Here is a 23,912-nt window from a genome sequence, read left to right as displayed (position 1 = left end):
CCAAGTAATTTTAAAGCCCGTAAAGCCGAGCAACTTTATTCCGGATAGTGAAAATGCTTTGCACATTCTCTCGCCATCTCGAAGCTTGCGTGACACCACTATTTGTATTTCCAAAAGGTTGTTTTTTCCTTCAAATTAACAGTTTAATTAAAACAATTTTAAAATAATCACATTCAAGGAATAATTTTGTTGTAAAAAAATGTAACGTGTTGATAAATAATAAATCCGCGAGAGGGTCACTTTTTTTAAATTTACATTTGTTCATCGTATTTAAAACTAAATTTTAAAGAAAATATAGGTTTTACAATGATTTTTTTAAAAAATTTCTTTTGTTTCCTTTCACCGCCCATTCATACATGCACACACATTCACGTCAGTAAAGTAAAATGCTTTTAATTTACACAGTGAATCGATTACTGCTCTTGATATTGAAAAAAATATACAAATAAATTAGAAACGGGAGAATCCTATGAAGGAGGGGGAATCCTATGAAGGAGGGGGAATCCTATGGAGGGAGAGAATCCAATGAAGGAGGGGGGATCCTATGGAGGGAGAGAATCCAATGAAGGAGGGAGAATCATATGAAGGAGGGGGAATCCTATGGAGGGAGAGAATCCAATGAAGGAGGGAGAATCCGATGAAGGAGGGGGGATCCTATGAAGGAGGGAGAATCCTATGAAGGAGGGAGAATCCTATGAAGGGAGAGAATCCAATGAAGGATGCTGTACTGTAACTACTGTAGTGAAGAATCAAAAGAAGTTTTAAAACAAACTTTTAACATATACTTTTAATAAGTCCACGGGGAGACAGCTTGTACATTTGTAAATTAAAGTTGGGACAATATTGTTTTTGTTAATACAATCATAAATCACTTTTGTTCATTTCTAATTTAATAAAATATTGTCAGATATGGACAACAGCTATTTGTCATATCATTTCTGCCAAATGACATAGAATTAAATTATTGACTACATTTAAAAAACTGGAAATAGCAGTAATAGTATTATTGTACTGCATTACACATAATCTTGGAATATTGAACTTTTGCTGAAGCATATCTTTTGATAAAACTTTACCATCTTTTGATTAAATATCACCAACATTTTTAACATCATTTTGATACCATATGCGTAAAAAAAAACCCACTGTTGTTATTAATCCTTATACTAGTATTAGAATTAAACCATACTGAAACATTATAAAACTTATTTTACGCATACATTTCATTTTCAGTAATCTTCATGACATGTATAGCCATGAGGTAAAAACATCACACCAAAAAACATTATTTTTAGGTATCAAAATATCCGAGATAAATGCATCACGAAAATCAAGTATTGTTGTTTTTTCTTAACTACTTCATCCAAGAGCATTTTAAAAAAGAAGAAGAAAAGGGTAACTGTCAGAACAACCGGATTGATCTGGTTTTACAGCTTCATTTCATTACAAGGGGTGACGGGGATGTAAAGAAACCCAATAACACACGTACACGTACCGTGGGTTATCTCGGTTATCACGGGAGCAGGATAGGATGGAGGAAGTGACCACACATAATTGCGTATGGATCTAGTTTTTCATCATTTTTCTCATGGAGAAAACATCAACACAGTTATGACATTAGTGTTTCATATTGTCATTGTACATACAGCTATATTGTGCTGACTTCCACTGTCTTCCATACACATTTTTCGAGGTGAAAAGGCACTCCTGGCTAAGTCTAGCCTTTTCCTTATGACTACTTCTGTCCCTCCAGTCTTGTCCATCGTGGCGCCTATGCAAAGAAAAGTTTGTTTTCCACTTCTTTGTCGCCTAGTTTGAAGTCTAGGTTCAAGTCTAGGTTCAGGTCTAGGTTAACCGCTGATTCCATTTATCATCATGCTTTTTGTTTTATCTGTGTTTGGTGCATCTTTTTTAAAATGATGTCAACTTTATATATCCATATTTGCCATCAAAGAAGTTAAATGTTGAAACAGACCATCCGAAATTCAGAATATACATATAACAAACATATCTAAACTTATCAATAAATATTTATGTATATATCAAAGAAACCAAAAGCATATGCATGTAATTATATATTATTGCCAAGTTTTTTACAATGACATTTCGGCTCTAGGAAATTATCCCAATCGATTTAAACTAATAACTTTTATCCAAATTTCAGAATATCAACAATTTATGATCCTGTACTTTGCCACAAATAATAACTTTGTACATGTAAGAGTACTTGTGGTGTTGAGGAATCACCAGCCTGTAATGAGATGTACACCTTGTGTACACCGTGTTACTCAGGGAGAGGAAATGGACGCTATGTAGAGGACAATATGTTGATATTTACGTAACAGCAGCCCAGACAAGTAACATATGTCCTATGAATTTATTCTTTAATTAATAAAGAAAACCACAGATATTTCTCTGGTTACACGGGGGTCGACAACACCAGCAATAATTTCACACCGCTGTTATCTTGTCGACAGCATCCAGGACACCTTCTCTTGTAATTAACTTGGACATCAATTTAGATGTCAGTTTTTTTCCAAATTGCAGAAACACACCCAAGTTCTGTTTATTCTTTCTGAATCATTGTACTATTTAAAGAAGTGTTAAAAATAATCCCCGGCCTAGAGAACAAACAGTTAATTTTATTTAACTTTAATGCAATAAATGATGTAAATCCAAATTGTGGCGCAAAATCTTCCAAGCTCTAATTACTTTGAAATATCATGAAACGTTATAATTTGTTACCCTGTTATTGAGTTTTCCTTCATTGATTGCACAACAATGTTGCCGGTTTTAGCTATTTTATTATACAAACACTATTGACTGAGCGATACGAACGCTAACAAAAACCAGGCCGCTGCTGCAAAGGGTCTGATTCTGTTGCCTTTTACAATAAAGATTCATATCGAAACAAAAATGTTTAAAGTTGCAATTAAATGAATGTCGATATTTTAGTCAAAGGTGACATGTTTTAAATAGATTTAATATGGGGTTGTCACAGTTTTTATTAGACCAAGTAACCTAGATAAGTACATTACGAAGGCCAATCGTGCCAATTTTTTTTGCAAAAAATTATAATTCATCGCAAATTAAAGTTAACTTTTCAAGATATAACGTAAATCTACAATCACAAATTAACTTGTAACTTTGCAATACAAGGCGACACTTTTGCGAAACAAAAAAAAAGAAAAAAAAAAAATCTAATGCAACATGTCTTCTTCTGTAACGAACATGAAACTACATGTATGGCGTTGTTGCACGAAAATTTGTGAATAAGTTTGAAAATTTTGCGATGCGAAAATTTAGCGAACAAATGCGTAGTTCATTAATTGTCTTATTTTAAATATCCCTACCCTATTATAATATTTTTAATTTCTAAGCAACGTCATGCAGAGTCCAAGATAAGAATGAATTTAAGATACCGAAGTTAACATTATATACGCAATCTTACTAGAGATCTCAGAAGTTTGAATTATGTATTTATATCTAACTGTTGAATATAATATTCCTCTTATAAAAATTAAATAAGGAAAGTCTTAATACAAGTAACAATAGTTAACATATAATTAAAACAAAGCTTCATACAATTTTCAAAATAAAAACTTCATCAAATACTATAATTTGTTTTGTTTTTTTCTCGCGAAAGTAATGAGTTATATCTCGAAAATTACGCTTTTTCTCGCAAAAGTTATTTCTCGAAAATGTGATTTCTAGACTAAGTTAATAAGCTCAATGGGAACAATTAATACATATATCTAATTATATTATCTAATTATATTTCTAATTATATCATCTAATTATATTTTGAAATATTAATGATTTCTAATCATTTATAATTCGTATGAAATCAAAATTCAAAACATACATGTAACTGCATCCTAAATTCTGATTTGCATACATGTTTTATAAGATCAAATCCAGTGTATTCATGGTGATATTTAGAAGGCGTACTACACTTTTTCTGTGTGTCAAAAGTATTCTTTTGCAAGACAGTTCTGAATGCATAATCTGTTATCGTTGATCTTCAAATATTTACATAGTGTTTATCTATAACTTAGAATGACGAGTCTTTGTCTTTGAAGCCAAATAATAGAAATATCTGCAGCAAAACTAGCTTTCTTACAGAAGTGGGGAAGATTAGAGCAAGTATAATGACTTTATTGTTAATCTTGAAAAATATTTGCTGTTTTTTTTTCATGTTCACATTAACTTTAAAGATCTAACAACTTTATTGAACCCATACTCCACATGGGAATATTTGATATTTATATGGTAGGTAATCTAATATACACTGAATGTTTAACAAGGAGACGATTATCAAAGCTATAGGACTTGAATCCAATCCAATGAAATAAATTCAATTCAGACGGACCATTAGCTTCACTGTGGTTACTGGGACGACGTCGCAATTTCTTTTCTCCGTAAATAGATATATTATTCACCCTTTGTGCAATGTGTGCGTCCATTCATTTCCCGATGTCATCGTTTCACTTTCATTTTTGAAATAAATTATACCAGCTTGACGTTTAATATCTTGAAGAGCTACTTTTAAATCTTTTCCGCATTTCACGATGAGTCAAATTGCGTAATATAAGTCAAAGCACGTAAATAGAATATCGCTTTTTGTCAATCTAATAAAATATGATAAAAAATCCGAATGCAAACTCTACCGTAAAGCATATATAGCCTTAGGGAGTCTCTGTTTATTTATTATGTATTATACAACCTGAAATGTTTGAAACTCATTAGAAAAATATGAGAGACAAAGGTTGCCATGTCGTTGTGATTTTCTTGGAATGATATAATTTCCAAAGTTTTGGAATAGGTCAATGTATTTCATTATTTTATCTGACAATTTGATTAATGATGTTTCAGAGTCTTCTGGGGCTTGAAAAATACAAACCGGACGAAAGTATTTGATGACCTTAACCTTCACTGCGTGAGATCAAGGTCATGCCGTACTATCTTCATCGATTGGGCGACAGAGAATGATGACCCTGTCCCTCTAGGATTGAATGTGCTACAGAGAGTGACAGAGGTCTGTTTACTGTCAGATTATAAGGTCACAATGACCCTATAGTTTACTTGAAGTCATATTTCACGGAATTCTACAACGCAGTATTTTTATATTGTGTTTGGTATAATGAAGAGTTTGCAAGCATTTAATTGTTTGTATTTACACATTTTTCTATATTAATGCGAAGTTCATTGTTAATTTTTGTAACACCGAGTCCAGATAGAAATATGTTGTCGGTTGGTCACATATTCAGGTACATGTATGAACAGTGTATTTGGTTTGCATTTTTTTTGTACTTCCCGTTTTTAAGTTTCGTATAATTTTGTGAAAACGGGGAATTATTAACAAATCATTTCTGATTTACAACGTACACAAAGCCTAGCTGTGAATAAGAAAACAAAACACTTCTTGTGCATTCACAGAGTAAGGTGCCAATTTTCCCCATGAAACCGTTAACCTAGAGAGGCTTGAGTAACATGTACTTATACGATGATGCATCTATCAGTCATTACCAAAAGATATCTTTACACTAGAAAAGATAGCATCATTCATATGCTGTTGAAAATATCTCCTTTCTTTCCAATTGAATAATTGCTATCATCAAATCTGTTATGATTGTATGAAATAAATGCATAATGTTTCTTGCAATGCATTACCCTGCAGTGTTGCAATTCATGATATTCTGATATCTGATTATATGAGAATTTGGCGCACAATACTTGTTGCACGCATTCTTATGAGAATTTTAATTTCAGGAGTTTCCCTACTCAACAAAATTGTTTCTCCGATGGGTTCATAAAATGTCGTTCCCAGAACCCAACCAGTTGATAAAGAGATTTTTCTCGGTCTCCAGTTCCTTTTTATTCAATTTTCAAGAGGATTTAAAATAATATGAAATATTAGAAATGTTCGTTTTCTGAAAAACGCATGAGCACAATGCATCAGAGAGAGAGAGAGAGAGAGAGAGAGAGAGAGAGAGAGAGAGAGAGAGAGAGAGAGAGAGAGAGAGAGAGAGAGAGAGAGAGAGAGAGAGAATATCTTGCAAGATCAATATTAACATGTATAGTTAATATACAGCATGATTACTGCATGTTACATATCATTTGTAAAACAAGAGGCCAACAGGCCTTAACGCTCACCTGAGTACAATATCCCTTAGACAGACCTGTTGAGGAATATATGCATTTAGATAAGTTTTATTCTGGAGTAAAATAAATTAAATATGGTAATGACCACCCCTTCTACCTGAAATCTTGCAAAAGGACTATGAAACCTATATGTTTAGTGGAATGCTTTAAGATCATAATAGAGGTGTATGACATGATATTGAATGATATTGAAAAGGTGCAAGACTCTGATATTTGTTAACTTTCAAGATAGCTTTTATGTGTATATGTTTTCATAGATAAACTAAAGATGGCTAGTATACATTTTTTATATTTAAAACAACCACCCATCTCCCATCCCATGGGCCAGACAGAAACTCCCCCTAGGGCATTCAAAAAAAAATGGCAAAGTGTCTTTTTTACTCTTTTCTCACACTTCAGCTTTTGTAATGGTAACACCAGCTGGCATTTATCCAAAAATCATCAATGTTCTTGGCTAGCCAATTATTGTTTTACAATTACCAAGTCCATTTGCTTATTTAGAAACTTCCAAAACTGTTTTGGTTGTTTTGTTTTATAAAATAAAAATACTTGTATAACTCTTCTAATCATTCAACTTCTAAATTACATTATTTACAATGATTAATCATTAGATATGAACAAACACGGAAGATAACTCCATTGACTGTTACACCCCCCCCCCCCCCAAAAAAAAAGGATTTTGCCAAAAGCTTTCAAAAGTTATTAATTTTGATAGACAGCTTAATTCATTTTCTTTTCTAAACATGTACTAATTTCTTTCATTAAAATTTAATTTTTAAACACAATGTACAACACCCCCCCCCCCCCCCCCCCGCCTTCCCAGCCAGAACCCCTGTCTTAGATGTCATGAAATTTAGAAATTTAATTAAAGATGATAGTTTAATAGTCTTCATAGATATGTAGTCTGTTTCTATTCAGTGATGTAAAGTTTTTAAACATTAAATACTTTAACCCTATACCCTACCTCGGGGGACATGAAATTTACAATTTGGTAGAGGGCATCCTGGTGTACATAATTATGAATTTAGTTTTTCTTACAGATGTGTGGGAGTACAGAAGATTTTTGATGAATGGTAAAATTTTGACGAATTGTGATTGCGCCAATGGCCCCTATGGGGCAAGAGTCTTAAAATTTACATTATATGTTCCCCTACCTTAAAAATGCATCATACTAAATTTGAAAAGATTGGCCATGTAGTTTTTAAGAAGAAGTTAAAATTGTTCAATTCTTAACACACGACGCACGATGCACGACGACGGACGAGAGATTCCAATAGGTCACCTGGGTGACTAAAAACTAAATAAATAAATTACTGTTAAAACTTTGGTATCTTCACCTCTATCACGATTTGTTCCTCCTGTAAACTTGAGTTATGATATACAAGGTCACTAAGTAAAACGGTCTAGGAAGCTTACTAGTCTGAATATAGGACTCTCGTGGGATTGTCTCAGATATATATGACAATCTATAGTTGGTAACTTATCTGTTGATTTTGTACACTGAATATTTGACAGGTTGGGGAGCGAACTTGATACATTTGTACCTAGCTACGTTATAAGCGCAACTAGCAGTTTATAGATAAGTTAAAACTGGACAACAGAGTTTTTTCAGGTATACCTAACTTGGGTACCTCAATCCTAGTAGTTTCCAATGAACAGACTTTAGAGATGTGTTAGTTTCCGTAATTAATTTTAAATGTGACTCTTATTTACGATCGGTTAGTTCTGCTCTCGACCAGTGTTCCAATGAAGGTGAAGAAAGAGAAGTCGGGTCTTTATCATGCAGATCCTACTGTACCATTCCATCCAATACAGCAATTATCAACGAATTTTCTCCAGACCTGTTAAGCATACAAAACGACAATTTTTCTAAAATTGGGGATAGAACCATTTTAACAGGAGCTTTGACTTTGGGTAGTTGTGTCAAACAGCAATGTGACGTAGCCCTGTCTGTTTCATTGCTGGCCACTCGGCCATAGCTCATTGAAATCAACAAGATTTGTCTGGCTTTTGAGCTAAGACTATGCAATCGGTATATATTTCACTTCAAACCAGCGTCATTTTTAACTTGTTTTGAGGCAAGAAATAGATAGTTACATACTACCGAAAGTCCAAGGTCTTGTTAAAATGTTTCTAATTTGGTAAGGGACATGTACGGAAGCCCTGGGAGGACATTGACTTACTTCTTAATTGTTATGAGCCCTGGAAGGACATATTGACTTAGGCTACTTAATTGTTATGACTTATTTATTATGACTAACATGTAATTATTATTTGATAAGATTTTTTTGACACCAATGAATAACACGTGGCGGTGGTGTACCACTCAACATGGACACTGAAAACACTAGTTCCAGCAAAGAAGATTGGTTTTTTGTTGATATAAAGAATATTTTTATATATGCACCCGAGCTCGAAGTAATTATATAGGGGGGGGGGGGGGCATACATTTGTTTTGATAATTCAATCCGTAATTCTGTCACTGTCATGTGCCAACAAACTATATCTTTATTTTAGAATAACTACAGTAAAATACCGATGAGAACTGAAATATTTTTTTATATTACACCGGTCTTTAATTTTGCTCATTTTGAGGGCAAAAAAATATTCTCTACGCCTACATAAATTTTGATGGATAAGATTAAAAAAACTTTTACCAAACTTTAACCTCGGGATTGGTATTCCCGTACATAGTAGTATGGTCTCTAATTAGTATTGACTTGTTTATATATAGATGGCTTCTCTCTGGGGGCACTTTGTTAAATACAAATTGATCTTAATATTATTCTTTCAAATTGTTAAAAATCTGAATTTGCTGACTTTCTGAGGGTAAAAAAGCAGTAGCTGCTGCACAATCAGGATCTTGTCTAGCCTAAAAATCAGCTGATATGTTAAAAAAAACACTGCTCAACAGTTATTTTCTTTTAATATTTTGGAAAGTTCTTAAGCAAGGATAAAAAATATTAGAACGTCAAAAGATAAAACAAAAAACCCAACATTTACTACCCAAGAAAAGGGACTGTCAGACATGAATATTTTTTATCGTTATTTCCCAACTTTGCATGCATGTATCTAGAAGGTTGAAGGCCCAGAAGACAGTTTAAGATTATAAGTTACCCTCCCGTTTGGAAAATTCAAAATATCAAATTTTCATAGTAAATTAACTGAAAAAGACATTAGACTCCAGGCCAATCTTCAGTAAAAAAAATGTTCCAAGCATAATTTTAGGTAAAATTGTAATGGATTGTACTTTTTAAAAATATTAATTTTTACTATGTATACGTATACATTTACTAGTTGGCTCGTACAGGAAAGAGGCTTTTTTATTCAAATGAGATGTATTTGAAAATTGATGCTAAACATACATAACCAAAAATAATATATGCATTACTTTTAAACATTTTTATTCTCAAATACAAAATGCATATGTCGATATCTATAACTTTTCAGACAGCCATTTAATTAAATTGAAATACTTATTTACTTGGATTGTCATCCCACTTTTAGGTGTAAAGACCTTCTTTACCAGGGGTATCTAGGTTCAGGTTTAAACACATGCTTAATATATAGTAATTTGGCAAAGCAAGTCTTAATTAAATATTTGGTTTCTAATCCTGAGATTGGAGCTGATTGTCGTAGAGATGAAAAATTATATCAAAATTAGAAATAAATAGAAAATAACAAAATAAACAAATAAGTATTGAACTAATAAATAACCAGTAAATAATAAGTATTAACAATTAAGAAATAAAAATTAACAATTAACAAGCAAGTATTAAGTAATAAGTAGTAAGTATTAAGAATTAAAAAATAACTAATAAGTATTAAAAAACAACAAATAAGTAATAAGTACATGCAAAAAGCAAGAGGTATATGCATGTAGCTTGAGTCCTACCATTTTTTGGTTTGATTGACTTTGAATAAATTTAATATAACATCCATTTAATTTATTTTGACAATTACTGTAATGGTTCTTTATTATTTTCAGAAAGAGGAATCTGATTACATTTTTTTCATAAATATCACAGAACAATGAATAAATCAAGAAATGTCGCTTGGTTAACTTAAATTATGCGCCACTATGAAAGCTATAACAAGATGTATAATTTTTGGCATGAAACAGTTCAATTTAAACTGATTTGTTTGCTCCGAATTGAATACAGCTTTTGCTATTCATGGTAAATGCAGCCTTATTCTAGCCACATTATTCGCCTACTTTATTATTGTATTATAATGTAGATCCTCATATATTATTATACCTCTGTAATTCACAAATAATATACGTAACATGTTATTATTCAAAGACATGGTTATAGTTAAGTATATATATTATCCTATATAATTATGAAAATTTATGCAACATGACCTATTATACAAGAAGAGGGTATACATAGGCTATGCCTGTTGTCCAATCCTATTGAATTTATTCAATATAATATGTTTAAAGGACTATATATGGTTTGAGCATAAAATGGCCCCCTTAAATGAACATTGTCATTTTACTGTAATTCTTTGTTTTATTTGTACAAATATACTTTTGAAGTTTTTTCATAATTTTCATTTTGATTTTAGTGCCGACAATTTAAAAATATGACATCATAAAGTTTACCTTTCCCCCCATTTTCTCATTTCTAGCATAAAACGACTTGTTTTGAAGCAGTTTTCTTTAAGGAAACATTGAGCGACTACTTGAACAAACAAAATATTTTCACCAAAGATGTATCTCTCCAATACTTATAAGTGACAAAAAGTTCGTTCTAGTTCAAAAATCGAGGCGCTCTATATTTCCCATTCGAAAAAGATAGGAAAAATGTAAATTATTGACTGATTTTGATTGAATTATAAAAATAGCGTCACTTCTGACGTCATATACTGACAGTGAGTGCATATAAATCAAATAAATAGGTGAAAAACATATTCTATATCAACTCTTTTATAAATTAACACAACACATTAATGTACCTGAATCATTTTAAAAATAGCGAATTATGGGGGCCAAATTTGACTAATATCATATATAGTTCTTTAAAATTTCGTCGATTGTAGTACCTAAGAAGTAACAAATAAATAAAACTTAGCATTTATTAAGAAGTAAGTCAATATTTAATTATTATGTCCTTCCTGGGCTGATAACAATTAAGAAGTAAGTCAATGTCCTCCCAGGGCTTCCGTAGACATGCATTGCTTATACAATACTCTCAGAATACTGTTTATTTTATTTTCATTTCTATAGGTTTCATTTATTTGTCTTTTTTTTCAGATATGATACATGTTGTTATGCAAAATAAAAAAAAAATATTACATATTGAAAGAAAAAAACATGTAACTCAAATCATTAATACTACGCAGATTACACGTTTACAGCCAATCAAGTAGGTTGTTACAAGTAGAATTAATTTCAAAATATTCATGCCATTGTCTATCCCTTCAAGATAAACAATGTTATGGAGAAAGACTTTGCTTCGGTCCCAATAACTTACGGTTTTTAGTTAACCGACATGCGCGGACAGATGAAAGTTCTTTTTCCGCTGTATCCCTCACTATCCCTACCCAACTTTCTTATCTTTTGATCAAATTGATGAAATATTTTGATGTTTAAAGTCCATTGATTCGTTCTGCCTGTATTTTTTCTTTATTTTTCTAAAAATCTGCACGGATGATAAGTCATTGTCATGACTACCCGATTTACTGGTGCAGGATGCAGGATGACACAATTTTGTACGGAAGCCCAGAAGGCTCACTCGAAACTCGAGATTCAAAATACGAGATTCGAAATACATGTACGAGTTTCGTAATTTTGACACTTAACCATTGGCGGCAGGATACTGCCGGTTATTTTTCCAGGTCTGACTGAACTTTACATATTCAATTATTGCCATAATTTGTTATTTACTCATATAAATTACATAATCAAAGTTATAGCATTTCTGCCAATCACTTTGAAAAAGTAAAGCACATCTATGCCAAATCTTTTTATGTAAGAATTCAGGGCCAATGTTTTTACATATCAAAATTCATCTAATCTTTCATGGCTTGGCGTCTTTGCTTTCAAAGCAATAGTCCATTCGCAATAAATTCGGAGTCAAGGATTAACAAATAACAGTTTTCAACTCATAACCTATCAATTATTTGATTTCAAAGTTTTCTTTAACGTGCGAAAGAAAGGGAAACATTATTATCACCAACGAGTGGATAGAATATGTACATTATTACCGCCCACGAGTGGATATAATATGTTCATTATTACCGCCCACGAGTGAATATAATACATGTATGTACATTATTACCGCCAACGAGTGAATTGAATATGTACATTATTACCTCCCACGATTCATTATTATCGCCCACGAGGGATAGAATATGTACATCATTACCGCCAACGAGTGAATATAATATGTATATTATTACCGCCCACGAGTGAATTTAATTTGTACGTTATAACCTCCCAAGAGTGATTAAAATATGTACATTATTACCTCCCACGATTGAATATAATATGTACATTATTACCTCCCACGAGTGAAAAGATTATGTATGTACATTATTACCGCCCACGAGTGAATATAATATGTACATTATTACCGCCCAGGAGTGAATATAATATGTACATTATTACCGCCCACGAGTGGATATAATATGTACATTATTACCTCCCATGAGTGAATTAAATATGTACATTAATACCGCCCACGAGTGAATTTAATATGTACATTATTACCTCTAAGGATTGAAAAGAATATGTAATGGGATAACCTATGAATGTTTTGACAAAACCTCAAAAATAATTTATTCAAGCTGACAAATGTCGTGTCGAACATAGATGTTATCCAAGGTTTTCATAAAAAAGAGAATTGTTTCATAGAAATATTTTCAACTTCAATTATAATAAAATGTGTTCACCTTGTTTTATAAACAAGCGTGTAGTTAAAATCAGTCACATATATTATATTGAATTTACCTTTTATCAAATGAGTACAACTCCGCGGGATTTATTTTCAAACGAAAGCAATAAGGACCAAAGGTCATAGAAATTAACCAATCGAAATATGACCCACATAAAACTATCTCGATTCAAATATTCAATGTATGTTATGAAATATTCAGGGGGAATGCGTGCAAATAATCATGTAAATTTCGCCATATAAAACGCACGCTGTAAACCCTGCAAGTCATCAACGGATCGGTGATTAAAAAGGGGCGGATGTTCCTGATTAAATGTCGCAGTACATATATGTTCATACTGTAAATAGAACTCAACTGCCTTGTTTATGATTTTATAATTGGTCGATTAAAGAATGGCATATTTGAATTGCTCTAAAAAATACATTATTTTTGAATTTCAATGAAAATATCTTCAGCAGTATATCTTTAACGAAAGGTAACGAAAAAATGAAGTCAAGGTTAAAGGAAAGGTCAAGGTCAGATTAAAGACAACAAGTTAAATTGCTCTAACCAATACGTTTCTTTGTTTAATGTCTTTATATAATGTCTGATATGATGTCATATATACACTCATATTTTAAACAGTTTCTGATAGATTGAACAAACGTTAACGCAAAATAGGAATCGTTTATTCAACATCATGGGGAATGGGAAGTGCCTTAACATTTATTATTATTATACCTAGTTCTGTACAGTAAATTTTAATTTCTTTATGTTGATTTAATTTGAAAATGTTACAGAACAAAAAAAAGGGGGAGCATAATTTTCAAAAACAATCAAACATATGAAAGAGAACTTGTATATCGCATCACATATGCAATGTTTTTAATAAAACACGGAGCCAAAATTATTAAAAATTTACAGAACCATGCAATGAATCATTACACATGTTTTTCTGTATGAACTTGAATCCCATTGGGTTTCGATAAATTGTTTTGATGTCACATTTGTAGGTATCAAAGCTATAAAAAACTTTCATTAAATATCCTTTGACAATCCTTGAGTATGTATAATTACACAAAATTACAACGTAAACGAGCAGTTCATTAATTAAGAATAAGTTAATGAATAATGAAAAATTTGTAATCTATGACTCATAAATAAATGTGCACCAATACAAATGAGATGTGTAAACTAACGCTACATAAATACACAAAATAGACAACAAAAATATACATGGTTTATAACATAAATAGTTACATTCTACTAGAAGAGGGAGATTCAACGTATTATGACGTCATTGTTACATGTACATAAATTAATATTGTTCACTTCTAATATCGATGAGGAGAATTACAGTTTTCACTTCATTGATACTTTCTTTTTCAGTGTTGTTTATTTTCAGATCGAACCATCCGTCGAAGACACAAATGACGTGACTGACTTGAACCAGAGTTGATCTTAATGACGTCGATTTGTGACGGGACTGTGCGGACAGTGTTCTCCAAAAGTTAACACACATGTTGCTTGTTTAAAAGCAGACGTAATAGAACCCAGTCGCTGATTCCTTAAGAAACACAGATAAAGTTTGGGTAAATAAGTACGTAAAGTCCATCAAACATCGTCTTGATTAGATAAATATAAATTCAGATTTTGGCTAAAAACCCTGTTGTATTTGACAGACTGGATCTGTATCCTACATCACACACACAGACGCGTGAAAACTTTGGCACTTTATAGCTCTGCGCGCATGTCATTTGACTAGACTCATCACAACGTAGTTTTTTGGATGAAGAACAGAATAAATAAATTGTAAAATGAAACACATTTCTATGAATAAATGAAACTGAAGAATCACGTGACCACGTCTTGTGATGAGGTAGGCAGTAACACGCTGTGACGTCATCATCTACCTTTGCACGTTCCGTCGTTTCCGGTGCGGGTAAGGTTCATTTGTTCCCGGACAGAATCCCTTCCTGATATCAAACCTTCCCGACTGGCAGTTTGGCGCCATACAACGGTGTTCTTTTACACAACTAAAAAGAAAATGACAACGATTTATACAACTTCAATTGCTTATTCTATTTATCGTGATTGTATGACTGTTCAAAATATAAAAATTACCAGTGACGAATAATTATACCGGTATAATATTCAATTCAAATAATAGTTTCGAGATATCTTTACATTTTTGTGATATACCGGTATGCTTCATACTTACTTGAATCCATCTGTGTTGAGAGGTGCGATCCCCCATTTAATCTCAAGACATTCTAAATTACGGTCGCCTGGGCAATCACACGCGCACGTGTCTCCAGTTCGAATTTTGCGGAACGGCCTTGGACACTGCTGGTCACACCTGGAAACAAAACCAACCATTTAATCAATCAGAGAGCAGTGTTATCAATACTGTGGACATTTTTATGCTACCATTACGATCACATACCCTGGTTGAGGATTCAGCAGCTCACAGTGACACGATGTATGGTTCGTTAAGAAAAGCTGCTCAGCTTGGTTTGGTAATATGGTATCATCAGAAAACGTATCGACCACCTGTCCAAAATAATAACATTTTAATTAATTTACTCTAACCAATTCTTGATTTATAATTAATGACAGTTCAGGTTTACAAGGATATAATTACAGATGTTCCATATAATTGCAATTTCCGTAACATGTACAAAAACGCTGCTAGAAAATAATGAAGTGTCGGCTGTCGGATAACTAACACCTGTCATTAGTTATAAAGGAAAAATGTACGTGAACTTAGTCCCTTTTCATAAAGGTCCAGACAGCCTTTCTATCTCGGAAGACAAATGTTGGGAGATGATGAATAGAAGGTAGCCGACCCAAACGCATCATAAGAGTACAAAAACATCACAAAATATATGAAAAATGATGCACTGCCCTCCCGGAGTTCTAACTTCATTATTATTCTTTCTAGGCGTACCCTCTGATAAATGATTTTTTTTCTACTTTCACTATCATTTCTTGAAGAATGTTTTTGCAATTGAATGAGATAATATACATCCCACCAGAATGAGTTTGATAAAAAGCTGTAGTAAATTAATGACAAAGTTCATCTTAATGATATCCTTATCTAAAGTGTATTCCATCGTTTAACGATTGCGGAGAAGATAACTATTTTGGATTAGTATTATTTTTTCTTTTTATCTAAAAAAGCGACATGTTTTTCCTTTGTCTGGTTCATTTTTCTATTTTTTTGCTGTAGATTCGGAAATGTCTGACTCCAGGCGTCTGTCGTTTATGATCTTTGGTCATGTGAATTTTTATGTATAATCTAACAGTGTATCAAGAAAATATAATAAAATTACGAACCACTGCATGATTAATGAAACAAATGTAAATCGTGCACTTACGAAGAAAGTTCGTGTGACGATTTGCAGATTTTTAACGGTGCATGTCTGAGACTTGTCCCAACAACAGCCGGTTGTATTTCTACATCGATGAAGAATAGTGTATTCTGGAATATATTTTATATGTCCTTCCGGTGGAATGTATATCACTTCCGGTTGAGGGTCCTGACACGATGCATAAGGATGATCAAACACTTGTGCGTAGTGTTCTGTGGCTTGTTCAGCTACTGCAAAAGAAAATGGATAAATATTATTTTTTTAAAATAAATTTAATTTAGAATATACAGCCTTAACTTACTTATGCCGAACACCAAAAGTCCGGGTAAAAACATTGCGGTACTCATTCAAGCTTTCGTCTTAAAATGAATCAAGGCGTTTCAAGACGAAGAATATATTTTGCAATTCAAATAAAATCGCACGTAATATCTAAAAAACAAACGTATTCAATATATTAAATTATGTTGCAAGGATTGATTTTTAGAGGATGGAATGTTGAACGTTAGTTTGATTCTCAGCAAGGAAGAAGATAAAGACTTCTGGAGTACTAAGTAAACGGTGAGGCGGCGAGTTCAGTTGGTAAAAACGACAAAAGGTTAAAAAGAGCTTAAACTCTTGGAATCAAAGCGTTTAAAGAAAACACTGCTTGAATGTGTCTAATTTTAAATGAAGGTTTTTCTTTTATTTCTTAGATTATGAGTGACATATGACAGTTTTAAACTTCAGAAGATCTGCATTTAATCAGGGGATGATGTACGCCGCGGCCCTTGGTTGTCATTCATGCTAATGATGCAGCGACTTTCTCCGGTATATACAATGCCCGGTATGCTCATTTGTAAGTAATTGTTTCGCAACGAGGAAAAGTTTTTCAGATAAGTAATGTCCGTACGAATTTCCAAAATAAAAATAAACAGCCCAGAATAAATCGTCAAATAGCCTTGAACTCTCCCACTACCAACTTGAACATTTATATATTTCATGTGTTAAATGTTTAATATTCCAACCCACACACTCAATTTAGTATTACATGAAATACTGAATTGTTTGCTGGTGTTAAAATCGATCATTTTAACCACTTAATCTTTTATTTTCTTTTGAACACGTAAAAAAATTTTTAAGACCCATTTATGAATTTATTTTTCTGATTTATATCAAGTGTGCTGAAATTTGTTTCTGTAAATTCGGTTGAGGTTGTTTGAAGGACAAGACGAAATTATGAAAGGTGTTGTAGCTAGTGTTCTTGTAAGGTATATTTTAAATTGTTATTCTTTTCAAAAAGTTTCGACATATGTAGTAAACATATTTACATTTATATGCAAACTAATTAGAAATTGTTCGTGCTTGATGAAATACAACTAAGTTTTTAAAATTGAGTCCATTATCTTAAAGACCGGGATCTTGATCAAATGTTGAGGCATTCATTCGCGCCAACTGTTCCAGTTTCAGTCTCTAAACTGATAATGAACGTTACGTTAGATTTTGAAATTAAAAAGGAAAAGATGTGCAGAATAAACAACCAACTTCCTCAGTCTGTTTGGATGAAATCAGATTAGTTCTCTTTAAATTTGAGAGCGAGTGAAGCCAAACTGGGTGAGATTACTGAGCAAATGACATTGTTAGCTTAATTTATATGCACACCCAGTATTTACAATGCTACTTACTGAGTAAATGACATTGTTAGCTTAATTTATATGCACACCCAGTATTTACAATGCTACTTACTGAGTAAATGACATTGTTAGCTTAATTTATATGCACACCCAGTATTTACCATGCTACTTATTTAGGTTGCCTTTCAATTACATGTACCTTAGATTGTTAACTAAGCCGTCTCCCTGGAAATTTGAACATTGCGTCTATCCTATAATATTCCTGACTATCGGTGCATTGAAATGAACCTACGACTTGATTCGTTAGAGTTCACGGTAACTCAAGTTTTGTTTCGCACCCCCCCCCCCAATTATTACATTATTAAATTACATTATTATTACATTATTAAAACATTGTTCATATAAATTCGAATTCCTATTTAAAGATATCCACGAAATTACCTTCCAATAACTTCCAGTAAACCTGTTAAAAAAAATTAAAAATCCACGAAAATTGCCCCCACGAATATTTATTGATTCAACAGATTTGGGGTTTAATTACTTACAGTTTAATGGATCCTCCATAAACATAGCTTCATCATTCATATAATTATAATCTCTCTTGGAGTAGTCTTCTTCCGGTAAAATATCCTTCAGTGTTTTTCTTTCAAGGAACATGTCTATTTCTTTGTCACTGACGTTAGGATCTTTGAAAAATATCCTTAATAAATCTCGGTAATCATGTCGATGGTATTTTGATACATTTTTGGCGTGCTGATGAAATACGCTCATTTTCACTGGTTGAATTCTATGCTGAAATCAGAAACACGAAAATATGAATTCACAGATTGATTGATTGATTTCTGGTTTGAGTTTTAGCGAGAATACTTTAATCTTAAAAAGACGAGTAATACCAAAAAAAAAACACCAAAAAACTTGAATTTAAAGAAATATATTGCTTCAAGTTAATCTTGCAGCCATTTAAAGATTTTTTTGTACACTTGGCAAGAAAATATAGACATGTACAAAGTCTATGCTAGAAAATGACATCATTTCACTTTATTTTTATGTTTGTGTTTACGAAGAAAGTTTGAACAGGATGGGAGCTTGAGACATCAAGGATCGCTGTGGTGTGCATTATATTTAGAAATGAGATTAACATAGATATCTCTCCGAAAGATGAGTCGGTGAATAAACTTAGATTTAGGCACTGAATCAATTTTCTATCGTACACGATTCTAACAGTTAAGACTTATCCATCTGTGGAGTGCATGGAATAATAAAAAAATTTCAATGTTATGATTTATTGGTAACTGCACCTCAAAGATCCCTATGCCGATATGATGTATATAAGATACTTCTATAATCAAACTTCGGGCACCTGTTGTATCACATTTACTATCTCTTTTTATCGATGCTTCCTGCAATCTTTGATCAACGTTACATAATAAGAAAGGGTTACACTCTCAGCCTCCTGCCGACAAAAAATAACATAATCTATTAACTTTACAGTTTCTTAAAAAAAAAATTGAAATTCGTATTTAGCATATACTTTTCTTTCCTGTCATTTTAACAAGATGACATAAGACGCGCTCGCATCTTATCAGGAAATGTTTAATTATGTAATATTAATAGTTTTTATAATAATTTTATCTGGTAATGGGCATCGCCAGGAAATGCAAAAAATTGCAAGACGCACTTACAATCTGAGTCATACTTCTTTGCACATGATAAAGAATTAGACAAGTTTAGAATTTAAGTCAAGATAAATTAAAATATCCTGTTTGATTTACGGAAACGTAGTTTAAGAATTTTCAAATTATTAGAATTTTATTAAAATTAATCTTAATCCAAGTTAAAAATATAACTCCTTAATCAATATTTTTATATTGAAGACGTTTACGAAATAGAAAAAACAAAGAACTCATTGCTAAGCCAGATGTCTTTCATCACTCTTATTGTTCCTAATTTTGTGACATTTACAAACATTTTGAATGCTTCGCAAAAAACTACTTGTATAAATTTCAGATATATCCGGGTTTTTTTCCCGATATACCGAGATGAAACGGCCAATACTGTCTTCATTTGATATTTCAATTTTGCTGTTCCCTGATGAAAAATAAGATACGTACCATTACTATGTTTGCTTCTTCCCCGAGATGAATTTTTTCCGATTCACTAACGATCGACGAAGAAGAACCCTCAAATATAAGTCCTAGCAAACACAGAAGGGTCAAAACGACCAATACTTTTCCTCCACAACGAATCATTTTAGAATTTCGTATAAATAAATTCCAATGTTCTGCACACTTTCGGTGATTTCTATGGTGACTGGGGGACGTTTTATACACACAGTCCGCCCAAGAAGTCTTTTCTATCTCCCGGTCCCCACAACACTTAGAGCACCTGTCCTTTCTTGCGATGGGATCGTAATGTCCGTAGGACACTATAGAATCGTCCTGTGAATACCTTGGGAAAGTTTTATGGTAGCTTTGATGGTTCTCGATTCTAGTTCTGAAAATAAAAAGTAAAATACAAGTTCAGAGAAAATTAAACAACGCAACACCCAATCGGCGGAGTCAGATTTCTTATTTTGTTGTGTTTGTCGGGGGGCTAAGTGGGGAGAATCAGCGAGGGCCGACAGCTTTGATTGCCCAGTAACATTACAAATGTATCTCTACCCATGCATGGCGTATAAAAGAGATCCCAACATGCTTTGGAGACAATTTTTCATCAGCGGGCATCTCCAGTGGAGGGCAAAGCTAAACTGTCAAGATCCACTTATAGTTACCTGAAGAATGTAACAATTAATATGCTTGTTTATTAATGAATAGCCGTCAATCAAGCCGCACAACTCTCGGAGATCCCAAGTGCGCAATCCTGCACATTCATTCATAACTGTTAGAAAGCCCTTCACAACTACTATCATTTAGCATCTCTACTCTCTACCTTTTCCTTATTTTTTTCACAACAGACTTCAAACAGATAATTCTGGAGGTTTCTGCAGATACATGTTGTATTGTTTTGACGCCAAAACAAGAAAACCGTGCGGGTAAAAATAACAGAGCAGAGGGACAAGAATATTGATATCAAACAAATTTCCACAATAATTATCATGGTATGAAAAAACATTAGTCTTAGATTACAGTTTATAACATAATGGCGATTTTATCATTTGATAAACATGCTGTATTTTTACATATTTTAAATACATCAATTATTAACCAATTAATCCCCATCTGCATGCTTAATTCTTTAATAAGGTATTATCATTTTCGGTTTTTTTTTCATTCTTTCATATGCCATCATAAATTTTGACTTTCATATACTGTGAAGTTGTACCTGTATGACCTCAGAAGCCCCGAATTGTATTTGATAAATCTTTTCTTATTGATTGATTGATTAAGTAGTTATTTAGTAAATATCTAAATTTTGAATGCTAGAATGTATCAGTAAATGAAATTGAGATATTTAAGGACAGTGCCAGACTAACCATGACCTATTTAAACGTAATTATGCAAACTAGCAGATGACATGCTATAGTCAGGTGTCCCAGTGCAAAAAACCGTGGGGTCTAAAACAAGCATCAGAAATCTATTTATAGTTCTGTCAATTTATCTGTAACCTGGATTGTAATAAAAAAGAGAAAAGAATGATTTATGCGATTGATGTAGCAGAAAAAAGGGAAAGTCGGAGACATCTCAAAAATGTTTATAACTTCACTGTAGGTTTATCGCTACATATAATTTTTTTTTAAAAGATTTATTATTACAAGCTGTCAAATTCAATCAAACAGAGAAGGTTTTTTTCTTTTAAATCTTGATTTTCATAAAGATCTATGTAAGTAGAAACTATCTGTGTATATATTTGGAGATTTAATCTGCATTAAGTGGGTGGTTAGTCAAGAAACGAAAGCACAGTTTAGATACCACTGCAAAAAATCACACGAGGGTTGTCAGCTGTTTTCAAAGCACAATGACAAACATTACAGCAGATACGACTTTTTTTAACCTTAACTAAATCTGATGCTTCAACACAAAAATTCCTTTTAACACTGTATGAAACAAATTAGCTAAACATGATTCTCCTCACCTTTTACGTTAAAAAAATAATGTACTTTCTATTATCAGGGATTTAACAACAAAAATAGAACATGACAAAATTTATATAAGAATGCGGTATTTCACTGCATAAGTAAAACTAAAGAGTTTGATGCAATGCAGGAAGAATGAAGAAAAGTTCAAACCCCGAGCAATGGCAATCCAGAAAAGAAAGATATCATTGACATGGAGCTCAGACTATGAACCAGGTAGCATTTACGGGCCTAGATTTATTGATTTAAACAGTCTTGAGAATGAATCTCCATTGACTAAAATTCAGTGAGAAATTTCATTCAAAAACGTATTTTAAAGCGACAATTGAAATCAACAAAGAAGCACGACTGAGGCGCTACGTCTTATGTGCGGAAGGGTTTAGATGTAATTTAGCCAATATTGGCTCGGAGAGAAGCTGTTGCGACAATGAAAAGAAATAGAGGGAGTCGATTTCTGCTTTATTCTAACTACATGTACTACCTTGAGATATCGAATGTCAAGGTCATGTTGAGAAATAAAGGTCAAATGAACAATACCTAGAACTCGTTTTGGTACGATCAAACATGGTATTTACCTGATGGACTTTATAAATTAATGTAATTCATTCTTAATCGCATACTATAATCAAACCTGTAGTATGAGTGTATCTTTAACTACAAATAAAAATAAATGAATTATTGATTTGAATTTTTATGGCGCGCAATGAAAACATAATGGACGTCCCATTATGATGCAACACCTACGAACGCGTGGTTAGTGTTTTACTGTTGCACGGTAGGTAACAAAATATAAGAGGTGTTTCTTTGAAAAAAAGAAAAATGTATTTTAAAAATTATTTAATTCTTAGAATAATACTCGCAATTAAAAAAAAAACCCCAAACGATAATTGTCATGAAAACCTTAACAAAAGACATAACATTTAACGGACGAAATTCTACCGTATTATCGGTGTTAAAAACGCCGCAGTTACATATGAATGTTTTAATTATCATTAATTAAAGAACGAGAATGGTAGCGGAGATCTTACCGTGATATTTCCCCGTCTGGAGAACACGTCCGGCGCAGCGGAGGCATGGGAACTGAATAATGATGCAATCATTGTCGTCGTGAATAGGTTGAATACAATGAATGAAAATACCAGATTTTGTCACATGTGTTTTATGTTATAGTACAACTGCACAAGTTCTTTAATGAGGAAGAGCCAAGCCTTAGCATATTAATTACTTTAGTTTGGTGGGATATGTGCTCATAGCTTGTTTCTTAAAGGTGCGCCGAATACGATAATTAGGATTGAAAAATCGATTTTTCGGAAAGCTCCTTTTATGTTCTATAATGACAGAGATCTTAAAATGATATTGATAAAAGAGAAAACTGATACAAATAATATTAACAAAGCTAAATTTCGGAATAGCTGTGCTAGACGCTTTAATTACATCTGGGATGTATCTAATCCATCATACAATGTATAAGCCCTACTGTTACTACGCAAAACAGAACTTCAGATTACTTAGAAGACTTTTTTAAAATAAGGCATTATTCTACGAAGAGTTTCTTGTTTCCAACATTTATCATTTTACTTACGTGTAGCTTTTAAAAATAAGTCATAGGTTAATGCTTCTTAAATCACACCAATTCATAACAATAAGTTTCAAATCTCTTATATAAGTTTCTAATTTGGTATGCGAGGCCAAAGTCAGGAGTTCGAACCCCTTCTGCAGCTACCCACGAGGTTATGGGAAGCAACAACTATTTTGCCAAGCGATGTTATTTGAACTTTAACTTGATCATCTGTAAGTCAGTGAGACTGT

General features: G+C 32.7%; 1 protein-coding gene across 5 annotated transcripts in view; it reads right to left on the bottom strand.

Annotated features, from left to right (window-relative positions):
• Window positions 1-13,603: 13,603 nt before the first annotated feature.
• The window catches only part of LOC105331664 (uncharacterized), a 29,483-nt gene continuing 19,174 nt past the window's right edge, over window positions 13,604-23,912 (bottom strand). For 3 of the 5 annotated variants that reach the window (XM_011433946.4, XM_011433948.4, XM_034445567.2), the window contains 6 exons: window positions 20,143-20,524; window positions 18,577-18,823; window positions 16,428-16,651; window positions 15,494-15,600; window positions 15,269-15,406; window positions 13,604-15,083 (listed from right to left, as the gene is read on the bottom strand). In XM_011433946.4, the coding sequence (XP_011432248.3) occupies window positions 14,957-15,083; window positions 15,269-15,406; window positions 15,494-15,600; window positions 16,428-16,651; window positions 18,577-18,823; window positions 20,143-20,524 (1,225 nt within the window). In that variant the 3' untranslated portion in view covers window positions 13,604-14,956. Of the gene's footprint in view, window positions 15,084-15,268; window positions 15,407-15,493; window positions 15,601-16,427; window positions 16,652-18,576; window positions 18,824-20,142; window positions 20,525-20,691; window positions 20,787-23,131; window positions 23,184-23,912 lie in introns of those variants that run through there. The other 2 variants (XM_066077250.1, XM_011433950.4) reach the window with 2 other exon arrangements.

The sequence above is a fragment of the Magallana gigas genome, chromosome 2 (assembly GCF_963853765.1).
Source record: "Magallana gigas chromosome 2, xbMagGiga1.1, whole genome shotgun sequence".
In the NCBI taxonomy this organism is placed as follows: domain Eukaryota; kingdom Metazoa; phylum Mollusca; class Bivalvia; order Ostreida; family Ostreidae; genus Magallana; species Magallana gigas.
This window is presented reverse-complemented; position numbering and strand designations above follow the sequence as displayed.